The sequence below is a fragment of the Cylas formicarius genome, unplaced genomic scaffold (assembly GCF_029955315.1).
Source record: "Cylas formicarius isolate icCylForm1 unplaced genomic scaffold, icCylForm1.1 PGA_scaffold_8__14_contigs__length_24414737, whole genome shotgun sequence".
NCBI classification, from domain to species: domain Eukaryota; kingdom Metazoa; phylum Arthropoda; class Insecta; order Coleoptera; family Brentidae; genus Cylas; species Cylas formicarius.
Genome location: NW_026844361.1, coordinates 11,817,034 through 11,843,505, shown reverse-complemented (window position 1 = coordinate 11,843,505; position 26,472 = coordinate 11,817,034). Strand labels below are relative to the sequence as shown.

General features: G+C 35.4%; 3 protein-coding genes across 9 annotated transcripts; 1 reads left to right on the top strand and 2 right to left on the bottom strand.

The window, feature by feature from the left end:
• Positions 1-208: 208 nt before the first annotated feature.
• On the bottom strand, positions 209-5,568 carry LOC132706013 (uncharacterized). Of its 4 annotated transcripts, XM_060677045.1 has the most exons (7): positions 5,445-5,568; positions 1,868-5,155; positions 1,409-1,597; positions 985-1,358; positions 831-932; positions 603-769; positions 209-550 (listed from the first exon to the last, which is right to left on the bottom strand). In XM_060677045.1, the coding sequence occupies exons 3-7, from the start codon at positions 1,420-1,422 to the stop codon at positions 377-379; spliced, it is 831 nt and encodes a 276-aa protein (XP_060533028.1). In that variant the 5' UTR covers positions 1,423-1,597; positions 1,868-5,155; positions 5,445-5,568; the 3' UTR covers positions 209-376. The 4 variants fall into 4 exon arrangements, with proteins under 4 accessions (XP_060533028.1, XP_060533029.1, XP_060533027.1 ...); XM_060677046.1 differs by lacking the exon at positions 1,868-5,155 and having other exon boundaries at positions 5,445-5,548; XM_060677044.1 differs by lacking the exons at positions 1,868-5,155; positions 5,445-5,568 and adding an exon at positions 1,667-1,832.
• A 244-nt stretch (positions 5,569-5,812) lies between these two features.
• Positions 5,813-26,398, bottom strand: LOC132706111 (merlin). Of its 4 annotated transcripts, none has more exons than XM_060677226.1 (10): positions 26,141-26,398; positions 20,183-20,312; positions 19,920-20,128; positions 19,638-19,865; positions 18,025-18,234; positions 17,740-17,976; positions 16,137-16,283; positions 11,432-11,638; positions 9,039-9,211; positions 5,816-6,656 (listed from the first exon to the last, which is right to left on the bottom strand). In XM_060677226.1, exons 1-10 carry the CDS (start codon positions 26,222-26,224, stop codon positions 6,446-6,448), a joined length of 1,836 nt encoding a protein of 611 aa, XP_060533209.1. In that variant the 5' UTR covers positions 26,225-26,398; the 3' UTR covers positions 5,816-6,445. The 4 variants fall into 4 exon arrangements, with proteins under 4 accessions (XP_060533207.1, XP_060533209.1, XP_060533210.1 ...); XM_060677227.1 differs by having other exon boundaries at positions 5,818-6,656; positions 26,137-26,397; XM_060677225.1 differs by lacking the exon at positions 26,141-26,398 and adding an exon at positions 20,392-20,921 and having other exon boundaries at positions 5,819-6,656.
• LOC132706115 (transcription initiation factor TFIID subunit 7-like) lies at positions 24,651-25,430 on the top strand. The gene is made up of 3 exons (XM_060677234.1): positions 24,651-24,791; positions 24,844-25,248; positions 25,308-25,430. Exons 1-3 carry the CDS (start codon positions 24,744-24,746, stop codon positions 25,416-25,418), a joined length of 564 nt encoding a protein of 187 aa, XP_060533217.1. The 5' UTR covers positions 24,651-24,743; the 3' UTR covers positions 25,419-25,430.
• Positions 26,399-26,472: the final 74 nt, after the last annotated feature.

Sequence of the window (26,472 nt, the reverse complement as noted above, 5' to 3'; positions counted from 1 at the left end):
TTACAAATAAATATAAGGAACACAGAATAATAATTTAAAGTATAGCCTGCCACACCTGCAACTAACCAATTACTTTTATAATGAAGTTAGGCATAATTTTTATCAAATAAATTATGTGCTTTGAATAACTTCATTTAAATTAGATAGAACTTTATTGCTTGAAATAAATGTGTTTGTCTCAGTTGTGTCCAAATACACTTTTTTCATCCTTGAAAAACAAGTGATTAAAAAGAAAAATGGTTGCTGAAGTATTATTTTTATTTGTAGAAACTATAGCCTGCGGAGTCTGGTTAGTGGATAGATGTTTGCCGACACAAAGCTTGATTATTTTTGATAAATAAACATTAATTTATTATACAATTTATCTATATTAAAATTAAAAACTTAAAATAATATGTTCTACTTCCTTTTTTTTGTTGATTTTCCTTTTTTTAAAATGTTCTTTGGCGTTTCGATGTTCCATTTCAAATTTCCTAAAAAGATCTACATATCCGCTAAAAGATTGCTTATCCAAGCTACGTGCAAAACTATTCATTTCTTGCAAAATAATCTGTAACAAATAACAACATTAAACTTGAATTTAGTTACAACACTTACTGTACCACCACCTCTCGCTTTTCCTCAAATGGTATCTGTAGCCTGGTCTCTTCCATTATCCTTTGGTTAGTTAATTTTGGAGCAATCATCTCTTGTTTGGATTTCAATCTTTTGGTCCTTAGTTCATCGGAGTGTCCCACATGGGTTTCAACAAACTTTACAATAACAGATCCTAAAAACAGTAAATGGATATTCTGCAATAATAATTATGTTACCTTTTGAAAAATATTTACCCCCGGCTGAAGTGGTAACTATAATTCTAGAAGGACATGTTCCACGAATATGAATACTGCCTCCAGTTTTCATACTGCGTTTTTTAGCTGAACTTACAAATCCTAAAAATTAATAACAATATAATAATTATACTTAAACATTACTATAACTAACCTTTGTAATCACTTCTGTTGCACTCATATACTTTTTTTTCTTCACCGCGTGGGTCTTTTCTTCTTGTAAGGCAAGCATATTTCACACCCCTATTCTCCTGGGCTTTCCAACCTAGAAACTCTTCAACATTTCTAAAATACAAAGTAGATTCCTTTATAGTTAAGTTGTGATAAGTATTTAAATGCTTAATTAAGTCTCTGTGAAATGGAAAAGAAGTCTTGTTTGGGCATATTGGGCAAATGATGTGCCCATTTCTTTTGGACCCTTCAAATGCGGAACCTATATCTTGGTCTGAGTGTTTTGTTTTTATATGTCGGTTCTTGGTTGAGGTACTCGAAAATCCCAAATTACAAAATTGACAAGTCAGTTTGTCCCTAAAAAAAAATTAAACACATCAATCATAACACAAAAAGTATAAACTTACTTTTTCATTTCCATGTTAAAAGCTTAATAAGACTTGATAACTAGCTGCCGAAACTTAATTTCGAATAATCCTTCCCGCGCTCTTCGATTACAAATAATTCTGATTGGCTGGGCACCGTTAGAAATTAAGGTATGATAAGAATTGCTTATTCTATCTGTGTAGAATGGGGGTGCATATCGATAACGTAAACTGGAAATAAGAAATAAAGTTGCCCAAGCTTTCGTGTGGTGGCGCTGTTTTGGAAATTACTGTGCCGACCTGAGACAAGTTCTACCATTATTAAACTCTGCCGATAGCGCAAAAGAGGAAGAACGACGTCTCACTGTTCTGTGCGAAGCAGGATGGTGTACGGTTTTACTACAGAATGATCCTGATACCGTAGTGAAAACAGCAAATATTAAAGCGGGTCAATTACTATTATATTACGCCTCGTCTTCATAATTAAGTATAACGTAGTACTTTTTTTTTGTTTCCTGCACTCCGCTCCCAACGGTCCGTCATCCCGGCGTGTTACCTAGATCATTGCGTTTCTAACTGCGTGGTTCTCGCGTCGTTTGCTCGGCCGAGCGTTTCGCGTTACGTAGTTACGAACGTATAGTGTTTTTCTGCGTTGTGCGGTCTCCAGGTAAGCGTTAGAATGCCAAAAGTTTTAACTAAACGGAAAAGGAATTGCAGATGAAGAGGAGGATAATGTTAAATTAAAAAAAAAAATGTTTTACGCAAACAACTGGCTGATTTAGAAGCGGCACAGGTGCAGAAAGATGGCGACAAATCTGATAAGCGGAATCGACGGCACGACGATGTTGCCAAATCCGCTAAACAGGGTCACGGTGATGTTGACACACTTTCCGATCAAAGGCACGAGGATGTTGCCAAATCTCAAAAAAGTTTTGAGTGTGATCGGCCCAGCCGCCGCCATGGTACGCAGTTTCGTAGCCAAGTTCCAGTTTGCGTAAAAACTGCGATGAGAGGTCCGAGGACGAGACCCCTCTAGCATCGTTGGCAAAGCTTTTACGGCCAATCATCATACAGAGCGAGATTCTGTTGCTCCCTCTGTTAGTTCATATAGGCGGGAGGACGACGCCGGTTCTTCTCGAATTCGATCAAATGGCGATCAAAGCTCTGAGTCTGATAGTGACATCAGTATGGATCAGGAGGTAATATTTCTTTTGGAAAGAATGTTACCCAGGCGTCTAACTTGAGTCCACCAATTCCAAAAGACCGTTCAAAAATATGGTCAGGAATTTCAGATAAGGGACTTGGTGACGAGTAAAGGCAAGAGTTAATTAGGAAATTTCCCCCTAAGCTAAATTCTTTGGGGATTAGTGCCTGTTAAGATTCAATAGTTCGAAGGGACAAAACGTTGTGTGATATCCAGGCGCAGATTAGCGCAGCCATATCGGCTATTCAGCAACCAGGCGAAGCTGGGCGGTTGTTAAACGATTTATTTCACCAAAAGACGCTTTGTCATAGAGAGCTCGTAGCCCTGAACTTCAACAAGAAGCTAAATGCGCCAAACCATGAATGGCTGTTTGGAAAGGACCTAGAGGACAGGCTCATATCCTAAGCGTCCTTTAAACCCCAAGAGTTCGCCTCGGAAAGTCCGACGGGATCACAAAACATGGGACAAATGGTTTCGCAAGCCGGAGAGACAAGGACAGAAGATCATATACCAATAGTAAAGTACAAGGCTAGTAAAATTGCTGGTAGACTCAGATATTTTTATCAAGCCTGGTCGTATAAAAGACAAGTGTGTTTTGTCTTGGATTCAGGGTATCAAAATACCTTTCGCACGACCCCCATTGCAATTTTGCGCACCACATGAGCCTAAATGGGCTTTACGTGAACAAAAACTGATCCAAGATTCAATTTATGACCTTTTAGAGAAGGGTGCTATAGTCAAGTTAAATCTTGTAAAAAACATTTTATGTCGGGAATATTCCTTACTCCAAAACCAGACGGTTCACAGAGGTTTAAACAAAATCTCAAACATCTTAATGAATATATAAATGCTAAACATTTCAAAATAGAGGATCATAACATTGCTATAAAACTAATAAATACCTACGGTTTACCTGTATGCCATTCGGGTTAAATTGTGCTCGTCTAATTCTTACAAAGCTAATGAAACCTATCTTAAGTTTTTTAAGGAAAAAAGGATTCATCTCTGTGTTATATCTAGATGACCTTTTATTATTAGGAAACACATTTTTAGAGTGTGAACGTAACGCAGGAAACTTAAATTATTGGAATTTTAAGGGTTTATTATAAACTTTTCTAAAAGCACTTACATTCCTCGCCAGATTTGCACCTTCTCAGGTTTTACCTATAACCCAGTTAATACGACAATTTTTTTAACGCAGCTTAAAAAACAAAAAATTATCAAGTTTTCAGGGAATTTGCTCAAAATAAATAAGAACTAAAAGTTCAGATTTTCACGAAATTATATATTATGACATGACTATTGTTTCGACAACACCGTGTCTTTATCAAATGTCAAATGGAATTTGCTCACTTTATTGGTGTTTTGACGTCGGCTTGCGTCGAGAGTTAAATAATGAGGCATTTCAAAAAATAACCCGTCAATTTAATAGGTCCGATATTGACTTAATAAAATATGTAAACGGTTTATTTCTTGGCTGAGAGATCCAGAAAATTATGCGGTAGATGCGTTTACAATTAACTGGTCAACTTTGTATATTTATGCATTTCCACCTTTCTCGATCATATTACATTATTTGCATAAGATAATTGAAGATTAAGCAACTGGCATTTTCGTTGTACTGCTTGTTAGTAAATTAATTCATTTTACCCCAAGTAAAGATTTACTTCAATCTTATGATAGGGCTCACCCATTATGAGATATTTGTATGGCTTCCATTATCAGTGGTACCATTAAGCAGTATAATCCCTGTTTAAAACTTTGGTGAGAGTTTTGCAAGCAAGAAAATCTAAATGTATTTTCAGTATCTGTACCAGACGCCTTAACATTTTTGACATTGTTTTTTTTTTTTAATAAAGGCGCTTCTTACGGGGCCATGATCTCGTACACTTGTGGAATAGCTCAAATAGCAGGGTTATATTTTGGTAATGAGTTTAGGCTAAAAATATTTTTTGAGGGAGTCTTTTATTTGCGTCCCATCAAACCCAAATACAGCTCTACTTGGGACCCGTCTAATGTCCTTAACTACATAAAAACATTCCACGGAGGCTCAAAATATCTTATTTTGTTCATCTGAACCGTGTCCTTTTCATTGTATATTAATACGTGAATAAATTAAATAATTATTATTAATAACATTTCCTTACAAAAATTAACGTATAAGTTAGCAGCACTATTAGCGTTTAGTATTGGACAAAGGGTTCAGCCGTTGGCTAGTATTGATATCTCTAATATAGAGATAGTTGACGATGGCGTCACCATTAAAATTCCTAAGCGACTCAAAACGTCTGGTTTAAATAGATTACAGCCAACTCTAGTTTTGCCATTTTATGAGACAGATTCTTCATTATGTGTGACTAGGTGTGCAATATTTAAAGAAAACGCAAAAATTAAGAAACTCCCAGTGAAATTCACTATTTACTACTTTTAAAAATAACTCCATTAGTAGATGGATAAGGCAGTTCTCAAATGTAGTGGTGTTGATACATCCATATTTACTGCCCATAGTACACGGCATGCCGCCATATGGGCCACGGCTCGTAAGGGAGCAAGTATGGGTATAATTAGGCTGGCAGCAGGATAGACTGAAAAGTCAAAAACATTTGCTAATCAACGCTGTTAAAAAAGTCAAATGTTGCCGAGGTTGTTCTGCACTCTTAATCTCTAATTACTATTTAGATGTATTTTGGTTTAAGTTACAAAGGTAGCCTTTTGTTTAGTGTTGAACAATCGTTTATTACCATGCTTTTATGATTTCGTTTCTTCCAGAAATAGACTACATATTTATAATTGTTGCAAATTTCTTTAAACATCTACGTTATACTTAATTATGAAGACGAGGCGTAATATAATTAACAGATCAAACGAACTTACCTGTAGTGAAGTTCGATCTGAATTATATGAAGCCCCGTCGAAAAAATTAAATCCTTCCTAACCCATAATCCTAGGCATGCAAGTATAAATATTTGGTTTGCTTTAAAATAATGAGGTAACACGACGGGATGATGGACCGATGGGAGCGGAGTGCAGGGAAAGAAATAGATATCTTTTAAATGCGTGTAGTTTGAACACGAAGTGGAAGGTACTACGTTATACTTAATTATTTTGACGAGGCTTATATATAATTCAGATCGAACTTCACCACACGTAATTTCGTTTGATCTGTTAATTATAAGCTATGGTGTGGGCGAATGCCCCCGGAACGTACGTATTGTAGAACAGAAGAAGATAATCCATGACCAGTTTTGGTAAATAGTAAAGGGTACATTAAACACTTGAATTTTTTAAAGTGTAGTGAAAAGTCGTTGTTTTATGCGGAAAGTTAAGGATTTGTATTGTGTTTTGACGTTGATTCGTGTATAAATTTTGATACAGCTAGAGGATGATAGATTAGTCCAGACCTATTCTTTAGGGAATCATCAAGGTTGTGCAACTTTAAAGTATCTCTTTACCATAACTCTGCAGGGTACGCTAATTATGAGCAAAGGAACTTAAACTTGCCGTTTTCCCAGAAAAATTCGGTTTTTAGGGTGACGCATTTATAACTTGCTGGTTTGTTTACTCCATAGTAGAGGTTAGGTATTTTTTTCTTGAAGAGACCTGAATAAAACCACAGTACTATCTTAAAAATATGTATTTTTCTCTCGTTTGTACCTAAATATACTCTAACAAAATTGTCGAATTGTTGTAATTATGCTTAGTTTAACAAGTGCACTTCAGCTCGCAGACGAAAAAGAGCCCCAACAGGAAAATGATAATTCCCCAGTTTGTCGGCACGATTTTTCCTTTTTGTGTTCACTGTACCGTTAAATATGGCCCACTCTTCGAATTATCCAAGAAGCGCGTATAGGAGCGTCGACTGAAACCCCACCCGTTTACAATTCCTCGAAAAAGGCCACCCGACTCTTGGTGCTTCCGCTTTTACTCTTTTTCAACGTAGAGTACTTGTTCTCGCCGAGTTTCACCTGCTCCTCGTGCAGTTGGTCGTACTCGGACGATTTCTCGCTGACCTTTAGTACCGCGATCTCGGACCGCAACTCCTTCAGTTGGTTGTGGAGGTTTTTCGATTTTTCCAAGTAATCGACCCTGTAAGGACAAGAGTATGTGTACTGGGTGTTTTTGAAATCACGGGATGAACTTAACAAGGTTAGTTAGTTATCAAAGTTCCCATTAATAGTTAGACATAATGTAAATGCTGTGGTTGAAAGAAAATATCAACAAATATATCCGGGTAGAACAGTTCCTTGAATAAATACAATTAAAAATGTAATTACACAAATTGACATAATAACTTTGAGTTCTACTTTCTTAATTTTTATATTTCATATTTTTTAGAAAATCCTGACAATAAATAATTATTCAGAAAGTCTCATAGTAAAATTCAACAAACGCTAAAATATAAGTTTCACCCGTATAAGTTCCTTCCAGTGCAAAATTTTACCGATGAACATAAAAGGCGTAGGCTCAAATTAAGCACAGAAATGTGTAGAAGATCTCAAAATAATATGAGGCTTCCTTCACAACAGCAAGTTTATTTCACAGGGAGAATAAACATTTTTGATCCACCAATAATCCGCACAAAATGCAGACAGTGAATGGACGGTGTGGTATGTTGAACAATATGGTGGTCGGACCAATTATATATTAAGGATCATTGAATGAGCAAAGATATTTAAATTTCCTTGCAACAGAAATAATGTTCAACCCGTTACCGATTATCTAAATAATAAATATAGACTTTAGATAGGCAGGCCAGGAACTATCAAATAGCCTGCCTGAATCCTTCTGACAATTTTTGAAGAGAAAGACTTAATGTCATTTTACAAGATCTAAACAGAGAAAACCTCGATTTTATCACCTCAAATATTGTCTGATGTATAGAAAATAATACAGGTAATGGTGGAAACTGTTTAGCAATAATTAATTAATTAATGATATTTTCATTGTTCGAATAATTTAATTCAACTTACGCTGCAGCTCTTGAGGTTTGATTAGTTGTCAAAAGTGGAACATTGTTAAAACAATTGCAAACATAGATAATATGGTTGCTATTGTCCAGGAATCGAATGATAATCATTTTTAAACCGAAATATCTCCAAAACGGATAAATGAAATGTCAATAAACTATATGCTTTTGAAATCAGGGAAAAAAGATCTACGACTTATGCTAAAAATATATAGGACATTCCGTTAAAAAAAAAAAGTTGCTTTCCTTTTGACCGCTGGCGATTGTCGTTTGTTTTTTGTGACATTTGCATAAGATAACAGAGCAAAAATCTTCAAACTTTCGTATTTACACTCTTTTTTCTATCTTTCAAAATGAACCCTGTAGGTGGGTGTCAAACTATAATGAATATATGAATATATGAATAATGAATGAATAATATTTTTTTAAATATTGTATTGAATTCGTTTTGAAATTCTTCAACTACTTTATTAATAACAATACATTACCTAGGCCTGATAGTTTTTCCGGTATTTTAATTTTTCTAAAAAAAAAAAATCTAGTTTTTGCGATTGCACTCGTATTTGATATTAGCCTTATTCGAAGATGACGTAAAACTATGCAACAGACTTCTCCAGGGCTTAACTGAAACTGGCTCTACTACTACTACTCTGCTACCTGCTTATATATGGTTTGAAATGGGCGGAGCTAAAGGAGAATTGATTATATGTAAGAAGTGAGAGAGACGTTTGAACAAGTGGTAAATCTGGTTTTAACGCTATATTTCTTGAGAATTTTTGATATGTGGTCCGTGATGTTTTGAATGTAATGGCTGCTTTCGGACTCATTCATTGCCTTTGGAAGGTTGTGGTGAAGTGTATTTTGTGATGGAACGCTTAATAATATCTCTAATGTGGATAAAATATGAAAAAAGATGTAAGGTGTTAGTCTGGGTTCAGTCACTTGTAAACAAGAGTCCCGATGATGATGTGCCAATGTATTGGTTTCCTATTAACTGATAGGAAAATCTATGAATGGTCAAGCTTGGGTGTTTTATAGTTTAAATGGCTAATGGCTGAAGCCAAATAACAACAGGATCATCAAAGTAGCGTTTTGGGTTTAGATGGTAGGTGATAATCGAGAACTCATAGCTATTCCTGAGGTTTTTATTAAATTTGACTGTTACAAGAAAAATATGTTAAGATGAGAAGGTTTGGTTCTAGATTGTCGGATTTTAATATATCTGAACTTTTGTTGAAGTGTTTCAGGAGTAGGGACTTTGGTAAAGAGGCATTCTACATCGGATCTAATGTATTGGCGTATTCAATGAAATGAAAGGAATCAGTTTTTCCTGAAAATGGCTAGATCGACGAGGTTTGTGAATCTTAGGGATTCCGTACAGACTTTTTCACGGATTCTTACATTATAAACAATTGAAAGTCTCCACGGTGAAGGTGGTTTCGTTATACGAGACTTGCGCATGGATATGATTACATAAAAACAGTTGGTTTTGCAACTCTTACCGTTCCTTTTCGATCTCGAGGGATAATTGCTCGGCGTCAGCGTTCACGATCAGATCGTACGAGTTGATGTTGAGATTGAAGTCGGGGGATGTGCTGGCTTCGCTCTCATAGAGCGACAGTTCAGAATGGATGTTGTTCGGCGATAGGGGCGCCGAATACAGCGCGCTCACCGACTGCAAATATTTATTCATTCATAAACTCCATTACAGAATAGTATATCAAACTTAACCTAACCTCTAACACAAATTGAATCAGTGAGTTCAAAAACCCTATAAGTCATTTTAAAGTAAGATAACCATTTTGTTTAAAATTTGTCTCTTCATCCATTGAGCGTAAAAATCGTACTAGGTGCATAGCCTTTAAGGTAGCACAACAACAAAATGGTAGCCAGTTGCTTGGTATCTGCGATTTTTCAACAAAATTCAATTAAAATTATGTCATCCAGTGATGGTGAAGGAGGTAATGAATCTAGTAGTGGTAATATAAAAAGGAAAAGGAATGCCGCTAGGTGCAAACACAACATAAGAAAGAGGAAACACGTTAATGCAAATACTGTAAGTTATTAAGTTTTAACAATATTTTGTACAAAAAAAATGCATGAAACAGTTTACTAAAGGAGCCAAAAAATCTGTTTTATCCATGCTACTTAGGCGTACGTCTAAAAACGAACAAGACACTCATAGAGGCAAAATCAATCCAGAGCCATCGTGTTAGAGGTGCGGAAAACAAACAAGAAAGAAAATCAAACTTTTCTTAGTTTGTTTTGCAAGTCTGTGTGCAAACAGGCATTTATAAGTCTTGGTAACGACCTGGAAGGTAAATCACCACAGCATCTCAGATGCAGGCATAATAATAGACCTTGTACATTGTGCGATGAATGCGCGATTAAATAGTTTCACATTATTCCCCCAAAAACATTAGTTATTTAGATGCATCTTTGGATGTGAAGAAAATGCATGCATTGTTTGCCGCAAAATATCCAGGGCTGGAAAATTTATTTAAATACGAATGCTATTTGAAATATTTTAACGAAAACTTTGCTTTTAAGTTTGCGAAAGAAGTGGAACGAAGGTGAAGGATGTTAACCTTAAGTTAGTTGCAGTTTTTGATTATATGTAGAACATGCCACTACCGCATATTCCAGTCCTGCAAATATTTTATTTTAGGCAGCTCTTGATATTTGCATTCCGAATACACAATCTTAAGAAGAATACTGGTCATTTTTATACTTACCACGAAAGTGAAGGTCAGAAAGGACCTAATGAAGTGTGCACATTTCTGAATGATTACATAACGAATCATATACCCCTGAAATCACTGAACTGCATTTATTTTCCGATGGATGTGCAGGGCCAAACAACAAACCATGGTTCATTTCCTCTTAGCATTACAGGCAACATAGAGGTTCAACAAAATCTATCACTACTTTCCAGTAAGAGGACATTTCGGAAGTGCAAAACGGAATTTTGGCAACCATTTACTGTACAGTGAATCCGACACACTGACATTACTGATTTCAAGAACTGGTGGAATAAGTACTATAAAGAAAAAACGTCTATCACTCGTGGCCCCGGTTCCAATAAGGAAACGTTTGCTATATCAAACTATCGTCAGTTCCTGTATGATATTGTTAATCCAGGACATGTTAAAACCGGGGAGTATTTGGATGGTTTACACTCCCATATTTTTAAATTACTCAAAGAACATAAGAACAGCCCATCTCTGCCCAATAATAAGGTATATATCAAGGACCTGTACCAATTAACGAAAAAAAAAAGGTGGACATAAAGAAGGTAATACCGACGGTAAAGTCTTGGAATTCTATTACCACATATCACATCATGGAATACCACAAATACTGAAAATGATGATTGAGATGTCTGTTTTGATAATGTATTTTTTCATTCATTAAACAAATCAACAAATATTCATTACTTTTTTTTATATAGGGGGTTGACTTAACAAGTCCATGTCCTCTTTTTATCTGCGATTCGTAGTGCATGTTATTTTTGGAAAAACCACTGTTATTTTTGGAAAAACCACCACTAAAAATACATTGCAAACCACGAAACCTAAAACTATTCTACGCAAGCCGAAATCATGTCGATTAGTTTCAATGTTAAAAGGTTTTTATTGATTTTCTGAAAACGTTGCTTTTGGACTTTTAAGTTTTTCGAACTCACGGATTCAATGATAGTCGTGACTTGGTCGGCCTACCATAAAGACCCTTTACCTTCCATAAAAATGACGTTTTTTAAAAGCACTTAATAATGTTAACATTATGAATCTCTGTCTTAAGTCATCCTCTAGGAAATTATAAAAATGTTTATTTCTTGTATCGTAAAAACGATTTATATTTTACGCAATAATTTTGCACAATTGAGATAGCTTACCGATAGGGGTGACGCGGGAGTAGAACCGGCGGTGAAAGTGCTTCGATTGAGAAAATCGAGCAATTTCTCCTTGGCTTGTTTCTCGGCCGCCCTCGCCCTGAGCAACTCGTCTTTCAGTTTGTTCGCTTCCGCGGCCCGCCTCTCCGACTCCTCCACCAGTCGCGCTGTCAGCAGCTCCGCCTCCCTAGTCTTACGCTCCAACGTCACCTAAACAATCGACAGACTTGAGGCATAGTAAGAATATACAGGGTGTTTTATAATTGATTTCCGGTTCCATTTTAAAAAGAAAACTTTATGTGAACATACGAGGGCTACCTTTTATATTTTGGGATTTGTAATAAGCTACCAACAAATATGACTTTATTGTTTCTCAAAATACATCATATCAAAATTTCGTTGATAATCATGAAAAAAACTACAGCCCATTAGTCTCGCAAAAATAAGAATTTTTGAAAAAAAAAATTTTGTTATGCTTATTTTTAAAAAATAACCCTGGATATGGTTTTATAGTGAATTAAATTTTCTATAAGAATAATCTCTGGTCATATTCAAAAAATTAACACCATTTATTCTACAGCTAATAAAAGTTCAATTTTTGTTTTCATTTTTTTATTAACACTTACGAAAAAGTTTTTTAAAGCAAAAAACTGACTAATAATTTTTTTAATTATATTTAGGATCTAAATAAATAGTTTTCATGCATTAATGAATATAAATAGTACTACGCTATTAACATTTTCTAGTTTTAGAATTATATATATTTTTTTAATTCTTCCTTTTTTGACATTAAACGTAATTTTTTATGTAAAACTTAGTAAAATCAATGTTCATAGCATAAGTTCTACAATTCCATGAATGTATGAATAATCATTGGTATCGTGATAGACGTAAATAGTTTGTGGAGGTAAAATATATGAAAAACTTCAACTAACAAAAGAGAAACTGCAAGTGGTAGAAAATCTCTATTTAAATTTTATGCTTGTTTTCGAAAGTTTACATCTTAAAAAAAAACATTGATGTAATTATAATATGCCTATTGTTACTCAACTTATAAAGGAAACGTGGTATGATCATTACATTAAATATTTTAAAATTAATTATAATGAACAGAAAATTATGCTCACAAATTTTATTTACTACAGTTTGGATATTTTTTGCGATGATCAGCTACAACTTGTAACAAAAACTGTATTTGTTCTTCATTATAAGTGAGACTATCATTATACTTATCAATCAATACTACAGTTCTTTCGGCTATGTCATTTACAACCTTAATTGATGGAACAATTTCTAAAAAAGCCTGATAATTGTCATCAAATTCCCATAGATGTGCAGGTAAATGAAGAAAACTTGTAGACAAACCGAATTTCTCAAAAAAAAATAATTGACTTCTTAGTAACAAAATCACTTATATCTTTCGACCTGAATGATTCTAAATCTTCTTGCTGTCACAGCTTTCTCGTATTTTCCGTAGTGCTGTCTTGATTTTTTATTGCTTGAACCATTTTTATCTTAATCATAATGCCACAATATATACCAGAGATTACGAAGAAATTTTGTTGATGCAACATTACAAAATTTTACACCTACGTGTTTAAAATCTATCAAACTATTCAAAAACATGAAATCCTGATGTGATAGTTTTGGAATTTCAACTTTGGCAAGTTTAAATTGACTTCGAAAACAATAAATTTTTAAGCAATAGACTTTTGATAGCCATCGAGCATGGTGATGTGCTTCAGGAGCCTTGAAAGAAACATCTTGAGGTGGAATTTCTCCCAAAAATATGTAAGCTAAAGTCACAAACTCTTTAAAATCTCCTCTTGGTTGGAATATCAAGGAAAAATAAATTTTATGAATTTTATAGTGACAATAATTTTTAAGCAAATAAAATTTATTAACAGAAAACTATAAGTGAATTAGTTTTTTTAATTCAATTATTTTTTGGAGTTAAACGAATTTTATCTTCTAACATCTTCTAAATATAATAAAAAAAGTTATATGAGTCGGTTTTTTGCCTTAAAAAATTTTTTAGTAAATGTTAATTAAAAAATGAAAGCAAAAATCTTAAAGAAAATTGAACTTTGATTAACGTAGAAGAAACGGTGTTGATCTTTTGGATTCGACCAGAGATAATTCAAAACCATATCCAAGGTTATTTTTCATTTAAGGTGTTTGATTAATTTTTTTTTTTGAAAAATTCTTATTTTTGCGAGCGTTAACTCAAAAATTGAGATAATGGGCTGTAGTTTTGGAATAATTTTTTTTTCATGATTATTAACGAAATTTTGATATTTGACCGAGAAAAAAAAAATTCGAATAATTTGACACAGTCTAATCTATACACTTTTGCATGCGATTAAACCAATCAACGAAACACTCTTCCCACATCGAGACCGGCACTTCCAAAACATGTTTTTTAAAGGCATCAATCGCTTCTTGTGTTGTCAAAAATCGTTGCCCACGCAAATTATTCTTAATGTATGGGAGTAAAAAGAAGTTAATAGGTGCTAAATCTGGACTATATGGTGGATGGCTCAACAAATCAACGTTTTTAATGCTCAAAAAGTTCTTTGTTTGCACTGAATCGTCTGATTCGTCTTTGGCAGTTGGTTTTTCTAATTTCTTCGAAGACTTTCGGCAAACAAATGCTTGTGTAGCATTCAGCATTGACTGTTTCACCTTTCACCAGAAAAACAGGTGCAACGTGGCTAGTTTTTCTTTTGTGGGCTTTGTCTCATTCTGAAAGACCCACACAGACGACTGCTGCTACTTTCAGGTTCATATGTATAGATCCATGATTAATCGACTTCGACTAATCAACACGAGACTTTTTTTGAGCCCATGTCGAATTGTGTGGAATCCAACGCGAACCAATTTTTTTAGAGGCCAACTGTTCATGCAAAATTGCATATCTGCTGGTCACACTAATGCCCAAGGATACCTCAATCTCATGGTAAGTCACATAACAAAATTAGTTTCGCACTGCGTCAAGTTTTCTTGAACGATCACCGATTTTGAACGCCCTTCACGAAATTCATTCTTAAGAAAACTATGACCAGGACTGAAGTCCGAAAACCAGCGATAAACGGTAGTAATAGATGGTGCTTTAACTCCAAAAGTCGAATTAGGTTCATCGATGCATTGTTGTTGAGTTAGTCCACGTCTAAAGTTGTAAAAAATTGTTGGACGAAAATGCTCCAGATTAAGTTCCATTTTTAACACATTTATTTTAATCTATCACAAAAAACACAAACAACAGTCTTTCGTCAAAAACTAACCTCAAAATGTTAAAACTTCCCTATAAAAACGATAGTCGCCAGATGGCAGCCCTCCTAAATATCTTACCTTTTGAGGTAAAGAGTGGTAAAATAGTCAAAAATAAAATATATGTTTGTAAAATCCCATTTAAAAAAAAAATACACCACTATTGGGCGTACCCAATTTCACCTGTCTATTTTGGCAGACACTGATGATACGCCACTGACCTCTCTTGAAAAAAAAAAATTATTCTTACAATCTCCGATCACACTTACAAAAAATTTTAATTTCTTGATGTTTTTCAATCCCTTGTACGGCTTTCCCGTAAAAAAAATAATAAAACCTATTCTCCGCGTGGTCACATCGTTAATATGAGTCGTTGAAAACCTGTTCAAATCTACCTATAACTACCACTTAAGAAAATGTAATTTTCAAATTATTTAATTTCATTTACCCAATTGAAAGAAAAGCTATCCGGACTTCAAGTCATTCTGAGTAAATAAAAAAAAAAATATTTTAAAGATTTTTTAAAAAAATTCTCCCCCATTGTGCAGCCCGGAACAATATTTATTATATTTTTTATTTGATATTTCTTTGCCATCATTTTTTGTTGATTTGCTATAATATACCGTTTGAGAAAAAAAAAACTCAAATACAAAGGTGTTCAAAAAACGGTAAGCTATTTGCAAGATATATTTTAATGTATACAGGGTGTTGCACAAATAAGCAGAAATATTTTGTAATGGAACTGCCTCTTCGGAATAGGGCTTTTAATTCAATGTTTCCGAATTACTGACGTTCATCTTCAATTTGGTTTTAAATTCCCTTTATGTGTAGTAAAAAAAAATCTTAGGCAAATTTAGCTCACTTAAAACGAAAGAACTGAATAAACAACATCTACGTAACACAAAACCTAACATTTTAGAGGCGCTGTCTTGCAAAAACATATTTAAATAAGTACTTGGATTATTAAAAGTAATTTCGGTATTTAATTGTGTATTCTTTTCATAGTCATAGATATTTAATTATAGGGTACTGTTCACGAGGTTGTTACTCAAAAGCGATCTCCAAATTGACCTCAAAAAGTTTGCTATCTCGTAGACTATTCTATGACTATGAAATTTTTGATTTTGTTGCTAAATAAATAAGACTTGTTATAGTGTATATTATGTTATGAACACTACTGGATAATTTCAATCTATTAGGGCAGAATTAGGCTTTCAATACACCAAATAACATTTTTATACTTTTTTAAAGTTTTTATACTTTTTAATACGTATTCGACCTCATAAATAATCCCCACCTATTTTTGAAAAAGTCTTTCAAAAAAATGGCGGACTTGTGAATTTTCCAACTTCATCTGCCATCATTGAATATATTTTTTTTAATTTTCCACCTTTTGATATTTTAAGGAAAATTATTTTTTTGGTTATGTTTCCGTTACCTTTTCCTCGTCCTTTCTCATCGCGGTTAACCTTAGCCTGGTGATCTCTTGTTCGGCCTCGGCAGCTTTCTGACTCAAAAGACGGGCCTCCTCTTCGGCTACCCTGCTCTTTTCCGCCAAAAGGTCGGCGCTCTCTTCGGAGCGTCTCTGAAAATGGACATTGATACCTGTATATTTTGCCATAACCTACAACTGTAACAGACCACTAAACTATTTAGACGTTACCCACCGCAATGTACTGCAGACTCGATCCCCTAGCACAGATAGAACTTAAAAAGCAAAATTAAACAAAATAAAAATTGAATAACCATTTTTCACTCTGAACTCGATGAACTTAATGATAATAATAAACAAGAAAGTATAAATATTAAATAATTTTGAGGGTTATATTTATTAATAGTTGCCAAGTGTTTATTTAATTGTTTATTTTCATATTTTTAAGTAGGAATCATTTTTTTTATTGCTAATTTTTATAATTATTACATTACTGTTAAAATTTCCAAAAGTTGACTGGGAGCAATATAAGCCAGTTTGGGGGCATTGGAGAGAATCATAGTGACTAGCAGGCATTATGTGAGAATTTTTAAGAGCATTGTCGAGAACTACGGGCGCTATAAGACAGCGACGAGGCATTGGAGAGAATTATAGGGACTAGGAAGCATTATATGACAATTTTGGGGGCATCGTGATGAATTTCTAGAAATTATGAGGTATTGTATGGGTAATGTAGACATTGTACAAGCTTTGTCAAGAATTACGTTACATTGGGGGCCAATATAAGGCATTTTGGGGGCATTGGAGAGAATTATAGGCACTAGGAAGCATTATATGAGAATTTGGGGGCAGTGTGAGAAATTGTTAGAAATTATGAGGTACTGTACGAGTAATGTAGACATTGTAAGAGTTTTGTCAAGAATTGAACTGAGGTGGCTTTTACTTGATGAAAATCCATTTATCAAAATAAATAAGAACTAAAAGTTCAGATTTTCACGAAATTATATATTATGACATGACAATTGTTTTGACAACACCGTGTCTTTATCAAATTTGAGGAGGCATTATGTGAGAACTTTTAAGAGCATTGTCAAAAATTACGGGCGATATAAGACAATGAGGAAGCATTGGAGAGAATTATAGGGACTAAGAAGCATTATATGAGAATTTTGGGGGCATTGTGAGGGATTGCTAGAAATTATGAGGTATTATATGGGTAATGTAGACATTGTAAGCACTTTGTCAAGAATTACGGTGCATTTGGGGCAATATATGGCAGTTTAGGCGCATTGGAGAGAATCATAATGAATGGGAGGCATTATGTGAGAATTTTTTTAGGAGAGAATTATAAGGACTAGGAATTATTATATGAGAATTTTGGGGGGATTGTGAAGAATTGCTAGAAATTATGAGGGATTATAGACATTGTAAGAGCTTTGTCAAGAATTGTGGTGCATTGGGGGGCAATATAAGGCAGTATACATGAAAGATTACCCCTCGGCCTTGTCACTAAAAACAATTATGCCAAATTTCACACAAAATTAAAAAAATATTTTTAAATAATCTTTAACACTCTGAAACAATCTGAAGGCGCAAGAAATATACATACCAGAGCTTCGTTGGCGAGACGTATCTCTTCCTGATACTGCAACAGCCTTTGTTCCATGTTGGCTCTCTCCCTTTCCGCCTCCTCCCGCAGCTGCTTCTCCCGCGCCAGTCTGTTCCTCTGCACCTGTCTCCGTTGTTTTTCCTCTTTGGCGGCCGCCTTCATCTGCTGCAGCTCCATCGAGTCGGGTTTGCGCCTGCGCATGAACAGGTCGTGGTTGCCCATGCACAGATCTAAAATCTAAAATAGGGGATAACAACGACGATAGCGCCGACCGAGGACGCTCACCAATTTGTTCATCCTAACTTTTTGACTGAAAAATACGAAATTCGGGGCGATCTTGTCGACGGGCTTGATAATGAACTTTTTGTCGTCGAAACTAATGTGGCGGATTTCGCTCCACGTGAACGTAGTTTTCGGCTGCAGTTTGTTTTCCTTTTCGTAGATGTTCAAACCCAATGCGGTCACGCCTAACCATAATTCAGTCTCTTTTTTGTTCTATAAAGTGGAAAACTACCGATAACACTGCAATGAAATGCTAATTCAAACAATTATGTCATAAATATGAAGATTTTAATGCTCTGAATATGCTCCCGTTGAACGATATTTTCTATCACGTCTAGATTTTTTGATATACTTTTTCTTTTAAATATCATAAATTGATTTTATGCGTCAACATCATCAACAGTGTATATACATACAAAATAGGTTTGAGCGAGTTTTAAGAGAAAGAAGGAAAGTACCGAAGTGATCTTTATGGCAGTACACATGCGCTTGAGCAGTATTCGCTGTGACTGTACCACGGATAGTTGAAAACTTGTCATTTATGTTCTGTATCAAATATTTTGGTAAGTTTTGCATAAAAGTTCATATTTTCTATATTTTTGTTAAGTACTTTATGTGTAGTTCATATATTTTTTCATGAACAGAGCCAATAAATATAAAATAGCAATTTAAAAATGTTTCTAAAATAAATTTTATTTAATTTTGGGTTATGGCATGCCGCGAACTTGTAAGGATTCTACAGACTGTTTTTGCTACATTTGTGGTAAGTTTACTCTAAAAATGCAGCAAAATGCTATAACCAACCTTGTTAAACGATCTTATCGGCCTTATTTTGGATTTTCTATTTATGAGAGTGATAAAAGTTGAAAATTGAGAGGTTGGTAAATCTATGCCATTGCCATGGCAATGGCAATGCTTTGGAGTGAATCTCAGAATCATGAAAATGATTGTTATTTCTGCATGTCACCACCAAGAGGATTCTCGAAAAAAAAAATTATATATGGGAACATCAAATCTGCAAAAGTGAAGGCACTTTACATCCAGTTCCAACAAAAAATAATGAAAAGATGGAAAATAAAAATACTTCTGGTCTACAGCCTCAATCGAGTTTTATTTCTGTCCGTGCATCTTCACCTTCATACACTTTGTCTGGATCTTCAAGTCCAACAAAATAACCTCATTTACTTAAACAATTTGAGTTAAATGATCTTGTTAGAGATTTGGGGCTATCAAAATCTAGAGCACAATTACATAACAGTGGAATTTGTTGGATAAAAGTACATATTTACACATACATATTTTCACACAAGACAAGAAGATTTCACGAGTTGCTTTTGAAAGAAGATAATTTAGTATATTGTAATTATGCTGGCGAGCTTCTTCCCAAACTTAGTTTTCCAGAAAATTCTGATAAATGGAAACTTTTTATTGATGTCTCAAAGTTAAGTTTGAAAGTCATTTTACTCTAATATGATTTCATAGCGAATGGCTTTATTCTCATTTGAAAAATTTTAATCTGATGCATTTTAATAGTAAATTTATAGCAAACAAAATTAATTAATTATTAATTATGATCTACTTATTATATTCATTTAATTAATGTTTAGTTAACTAACCTGTATGGGAAAATAATTGACCCCATACATATCCAAGTCCTGGGCTATTTTCAAATACTCCATTTCTGCCTCGTCTCTCGACATACCCCTATGATCAGCGTACCACACCCTGATTCGCTCCTCCCACATCTCCAATGTCATTTGGTATTGATCTATCACTCGTTGCGGCAGCAAATCCTCACTTGCCAACATTCCTGGCTTGTAAGTGTCCTCATCAAAGTCACCAAACTATAAACAATGGAAATCACAATGGTAGGGCAAATCCGCACAACCAGAGCTTACTTTAGCCTGAACGGCATAGCTGGCCAATAATACTGAAGCCTCAGGGGGACAATAAATATCCATTGATAAAATGGCCTGTTTTACTTGCAGAAAGAACAAGTGCTGGGTCACTTCTTGCACCAGTTCCTCGGCCACTTCCTCTGGGTAAAACTTGGCTAGGAACATAAATGATGCTGTCTGGTCATTCTTTTGAATGCTTTGGTCTTGAACTACAAAAGACGTTCCGCTTTTTAACTCCCCAAACAGTAACGATAAGCATTTACCTTTTTTATCGAGTTTAAGCCACGATATAAAACCCTTGGAGTCTTCATATTGCAATCCAAAATACCAAGTTTCCCTTAAACCTATAGTCCTGCACACCAGCTCAAAAAGATCCCTTCCTGTCGCTCTCCACTTAAAAACAAAATAAAACAAATTTTCTGTGACCGTTTTTCCGTAAGCGGCACGCAAATAGAAATCTGTACACTCTTACTTCCAAATTAAACTCCAATTCCGCATCCAAAGTGCAGACTTTGACGGGAAACGATTTACCACTTTTCTTTCTACGAAACGGAGTCATTTTCTCAATCATAGTTACAGAATAAGTGAAATCGACGTTATAAAATTTACATTTCTATTGGATACTTTTTATTTTGGAACTTAGCAAAAATTAGTCATGGTTTTATTGTGCCAACTGCCACTTTCCCGAAATGCCATAAATGACGGCTGCCAGTCATAGTTAAAGCAGAGAAAAACTATTCCCTTCGCCACAAGTCCGCGAATCCCACGGAGTGACGTCACCCAGCGACCTGGTTTCAAATGACAAACCAAGCGATCTTTCCTTGTTCACATTGAAGTAATTATAACATATTATTTTATAAAATAAGCTCGTAGTGACTTAAAACAGATTCTTTCAAATACAGAATACCAGCTACCAGTACTTACAACATTTGTTTAATTAAAACCCACTTCCATATTTAACTGTTTTATTTACAAAATAATGAAAATATAAAAATATCTTCTGTATTAAAAGAGAGATATGCAACTTAAAGGATACATTTTAAGTTCAGTAAGGTACAATAGCATCCTGCTTTGGTCTCTGTTAAAACAAACTTTAATCTTCTTCTTTTATTGCTATTTGGTATTTTTCCTCGGATTTTTCTAACATTAGACTAGAACTGAGATGGTTTATGTCCTTTTCTAACATTTCAACTTTATCTTTAAGTTTATCATTTTGATGCTGCATATCCAAACATTGTTTTTTAAGGTCATCATTCTCAGAAAGCAATTTATTATAGTTCTGTAAAAGAATATTACACTGCTTTTCACTAGTACTACCTTGAGTTGTTGAAGTTCCAGCTACTGATTCAACAGTTGGAGACACTAATGACATTGTAGATTCAGACACATTATTTCCTTCCGTGCTTTTCAAAATATCTTGTCTAATGGACAATCGCATAGATGTCTTAGTTAGATTTAGTGTAGGTATGGCTAAAACAAACAATATGTTTACTACTTACTTGTGTAAATACTACTCAAGAATACTCAAGAATATTTTTACCTTCAGCTTTTAGTTTGGTTTTAACTGGTTGACCAAGAAGTTCACCCTGTAAATCGCGTTCGAAATCCTCTTCAGTAAAGTGTTCAGAACAAATACGACAATTTTTGCTATTCCATTCACCATCTCTTTCACATCTCTGAATCCAAATTTGCTGAAGTTTTTTATCTTTCGGGAATCGATAGAATGATATTGTTTTTCCATATTTTATCGCATTTATTCTGCTGTTACTACACACAGCCACCGTACAACGCATTCCGGGCATATAAATTAGTCTAGAGATAAATTTTCACCAATTTTAAAAAATAAACACGACAAATAACGGCGCATGCACGCCAAAAATCGTGACTAATTGTCAATTTTACAGCCACGGTCGCCAATCTATGCATTACCTTAATAAGCACCTCCCGCACCCCCCGCACTTGATGATGAGCTAACTTCTGGCAAGGAACTCGCACAACCAAAAATCAAGATGGAATTTTGGTCAGTTGGACGCTTCGAAAACGAAAATCTTTAATATACACAGCCGACTTAAGAAAACGACAGGATTTAATTTTGTTTTATAAGAACTTCAAATCAAGCTCATATCTGTAAACCACTTCTATATATTTAAGGTTGAAGTTTGCTTTCAAAATCGCATATTTATCCGCCAAAACGCTGAATTATATTTGTTTGGCAGTTTGGCAACCCTGAGCAGCTGGGTTCCATTTGGCGACCACAGATCAAATGTCAATTGGTAAGGAACAAATTTACCTTGGGTGTTGGCGTCGCATTTTGAATGTTAATCGTTAATGATAACGATTTCAGAATATTGTTTTGGCATTTTTTTTTAAGTATGATTTACTGACTATAGTGGGTGAGACATGTTTTAGTAATGTGTTCTTGGTTGTAAAAATATTTAGATGATGCTGTAAGTATATTCTTTTCGGTTGTGCAATAACTCCCTTTTTTTGAAGTAGTTAATAAATAAATTGATGACTCCTAATATCCGATATTTGTTTTTACTTTTTTTTATTGATATTTATACTGAAGAAAAGTAGTATGAGTATATATAGGACCCTAAAGTTGTTAACAAAATGCAGTTTAATAAGTATGGGCTATGGTCTATAAATAAGCACGCCCCTGACTCTTAAAAAAAATTTGGTTAGGTAAAATTGAGTTCACACTCCAACCACGTTGACAGCACAGTAACTAAAATTTGTTTATGCTGTATCTTTTATCCATGGCAAATTGGCATATAATAAATAGGTAAGCTGTAGTATTTAAGTAGCTTTATTTTATATTATCTTGATACTAAACAATTACAAATCAACAACAAAATTAACGAAAACTAACAGAGCTTACTCGACGACCATTTTGGCATTTTCACTGTTTAATTCGTCGTTCATTTTCCAAAATTTCACCAACTTCTGCCAGCTTGTCTTTTGAGTGGTATTTTTCTGAAGACTGTCTTCGAGTGCCGCTATGTCGCTTCTTTTCTCTTGTTTAAATGTCTCCATACCCTCCCGAGCTACTTTCTGGAGTTCCTTTAGTCTAAGCTTACATTTTTTATCATAGTCGTCGCCATCAGAATCACTATCACTGTGGCCACTCTGCCGTTCAAGTTGAAACTGCACGTGGCGCACAACTGCTTCGTTTAGCATCTCCGTTAGTTGCCGATAGTTTATTGTCGCCATTTTTTTATTAAGTTCTTCGATTATAGTCTCGGGCGGCCTTTCTTTCATTGTAGGATTTTCGTAATCCAAGTCGAGTAGACATCCTACTGGATTTTCAAATATATTAATTCCAAACTTTTCGACGTGTTTTTGGATCACTTTCTGTTCATTCGTCATGCTTGGCCAAATCGGTCGAAGCTTTGCTTTGTACTTGGTTATTTTTTCGGAAACGCACTTTTTCGAAGGCTTATTATCTCTTAGATTAGCAGTTTTTGGCGTCAAATGCTGGGTGCGAGGTGGATGATCCACTTGGAAAGATATAGGCAAGAAACTAGGCGATTGGGTCTGAGATAAGATGATATTTTGCTTGTCTGAAGCACTCAAAGCCTTCATTTGGTTAGCTGTATTACCAAGAGTGTTTAAATCGAAAATGTCAGTTTCAGACGACAAAACTGGTGGGTCTATCGACGTGTTGGCAAGGTTATCGGTCACCGAGCTTTCTATATTACCTGTGGAGAATGGTTCGGTTGGAAACTGTAACGTGTGATCGGTTACGTTGTTTAACACCCCAGCACTACATATTTCATCCCTAGTTCCTACATTTAAGCTGCTCGAATTGGGAATATCATTGATGGTAAGCGTATCGGGTAAGCCACCAGCAGCACTTTGACTTTGTAAAGGCTCCTCGGCGCAGATAATGCTTTGAAAATCTTGGTTGGTAAGCATTTCTAATGGGAAGCTAATGTTCTCCGAGCTGCAATGGACCACTATATTCAACGACTTCGTGTTACATGGAGTGCCGGTTTTCACTTTTTTTGGGAAACCAGAGCACATTGTCGCAAACATGTCGGCCGGTCTAGACCTCTTTTTCAGCCACGTACCGTCATTTTCAGGGATTTCAAACGTTGCGGACACCATAGAAAGTGTATCCAGCATTTTAACTAATATCGTTCGCGCCGATTGAGCAATATGACGATCGCTGTCCTTCATGCACCGCAAGTTTTTCAATTGGACGAGAAGTCTTCGAATCTGCGCCCTCGTTAAATGCTGCCTGTCTTGTAAGTGCAGGTTGATTTTCTCGTGGATCCCGATCAAAATATTTCTGGGGTGCTTCGCTGCATTCCTGACGCTTTTTGAAAGGGTGTTCAATGAACACTTTCCCAAACCTAACTCCAGATCGCTTAACTGTTCCTTGAACGACGCGCTTTGCGATATTACCGGAGGAGGCGCGCAAAACGAATCCGGCCTACTTATTTCGAATTGGAAACTTGGTTGCGATTGCATATTGAAAAATACTTTAATAACTTTCTTATTGCGGATGTTTTCCAACGCACTCGACCACGGACCATAAGATCACAGAGCATTGTTGTGACGTTTCGCACCCTTTTGCATCACATCGTGGTTTTCCAATTTATGCCGGTTTCGTACTTACATGGCGAAGACACGTTTCGCCATTCTATATCATTATCCATTTGAAAGAATTAATTTGTAGCGGCTTGTAGATTTTTTGAATTTACCACCGTTGCGGTTGGTAGCATTGAGCTAACCGCTGAAGTCACAGACTATGAAATTGGCGTGATTTCAATTCCCTACTAAAATGTCCAAAATATCGCTTAATTCTATAAGAAAAAGATGAACGTTGGCGATATGGACGAGCAATTCATTTTGAGACTTCCGCTGGTAAGTAATTTATATTTTAGAAATATTGCGAAGCTTTCGTTATTAAATGTAGACGGAAGCGGAAAAAATTCGCAATATCCTGAAAACAAAGCCGGAGAGGCTGAAAAAATACTTGAAAATAGACTTGGACGTTTCGAAACACGAAGGAGTCGTGTACGTCGGCAAAAAGAAGCTGCGGGCTTGCTTGCGAAAGTTCCCGACCATAATAGAGTCGTATAAGACCAACATTTGCGGGGATGTAGCGAATTTGTACAAAACCGCCGACGTTTGTCACATTTTGGAGTGTGTCGATGGCGTCGCTGAACCGCGCAAGAAACGCTTAAGCGCCGGTTACACTGCCCCGTTGAAAAACGCGAAGAGCAGGTTTCGGAAAACTCTAGTCAATACCGAGGTTGCCGAAGACACCGAGCTCATCGCGAAGGAATTGTATTACCTGTTCAGTACCGATCTGGAAGCCGTAATAAAAGGTTCTTTTGGTGGACGATTTGCGGGCGTTTAGTTTGCCCCGTTTTTCAGACCTCGTCCAGATTCGAGATAATTTACAATGAAGATTACAACCGCATCCAGAATCCCAGTAATGTGCTGTTTGGTGATGTTTCCAGTGAATCCGGCGACGATTGTTATTAAACCGTTTTGGACTTAGTTTAAAATAATATATTCACCTATTTATTGTAGCATCTGTCGTACTGGAGGCCTTTTAATAAAAGAAAACTCCACTACAAGTCCCTCATTTTAACAGCGTAGAACCGTAGAATAAGTGACACCATAGACCACCCAACAAAACCCTGACGAAACTGTCGTTATTCTTTCTCTACACATTTCTAAGTTGTCTTATTGTTTATAGAAAGCCCAGTTATGAAATTTTGCGTATTTGCATAAATTGTATGGCTCAGCAGCCGCGAAATTTGTATTAAGTCAATATTAAATAAAATGAGTCGTCACAATGGTTTGAATATGTGCGTTACTTGTAAGAAGAGAACTTTCACCTAATGGTAATCTAATGAGCAGTTTTTAAATTAAATTAAAAGTTAAACATCACAGTTCAATTAACAACATTTCTGGCCTTGCCACTCAAGTTGGTGCGTACTTGAAATCATATTGAAATAGGTTTCCGAAATTTTAAAATCGGATAACATTTAAGAATGCTAAAGCTAATACATAGGAACAAACATTTAAAAAAACTAGAATGAATATTCAATTTGAATTAAAAATCGCAATCGCTCCACAGAACTCTTCTTCTTATTCTTTGCACTTTACAAACAGTTGGGCACTACTACTATGGCGACTCGCCCATTAGGAATTTCTTTTTTGGTCACAGACCAACAATTAACAAAAGAGCTATTACCAACATTTATTCTCAGCTTCCAATATTGAACTTTGACCGATAACAAAAAATGGCCTCCCCGGGGTCCATGCGACCTCCATACCGGCATGAACACGAAAAAACCGATTGGCCGGCGACGATTACACCTTTAAAACACTCACTAGACACTAAAAACACTAAATCCACTCTGTGGAAACCGATTCCATAATTATTGGGGACGATTACAAAGGATCCTGTCGGGAGCGAACGGAGGTTAGACCGCCGCGTGCAATGCTCACCGACAGAATCCTCCACAGAACTTGTTCACACAATAAGGAAAGGAAGGATAGTTTATTTATATGTTACCTTTGACCACAG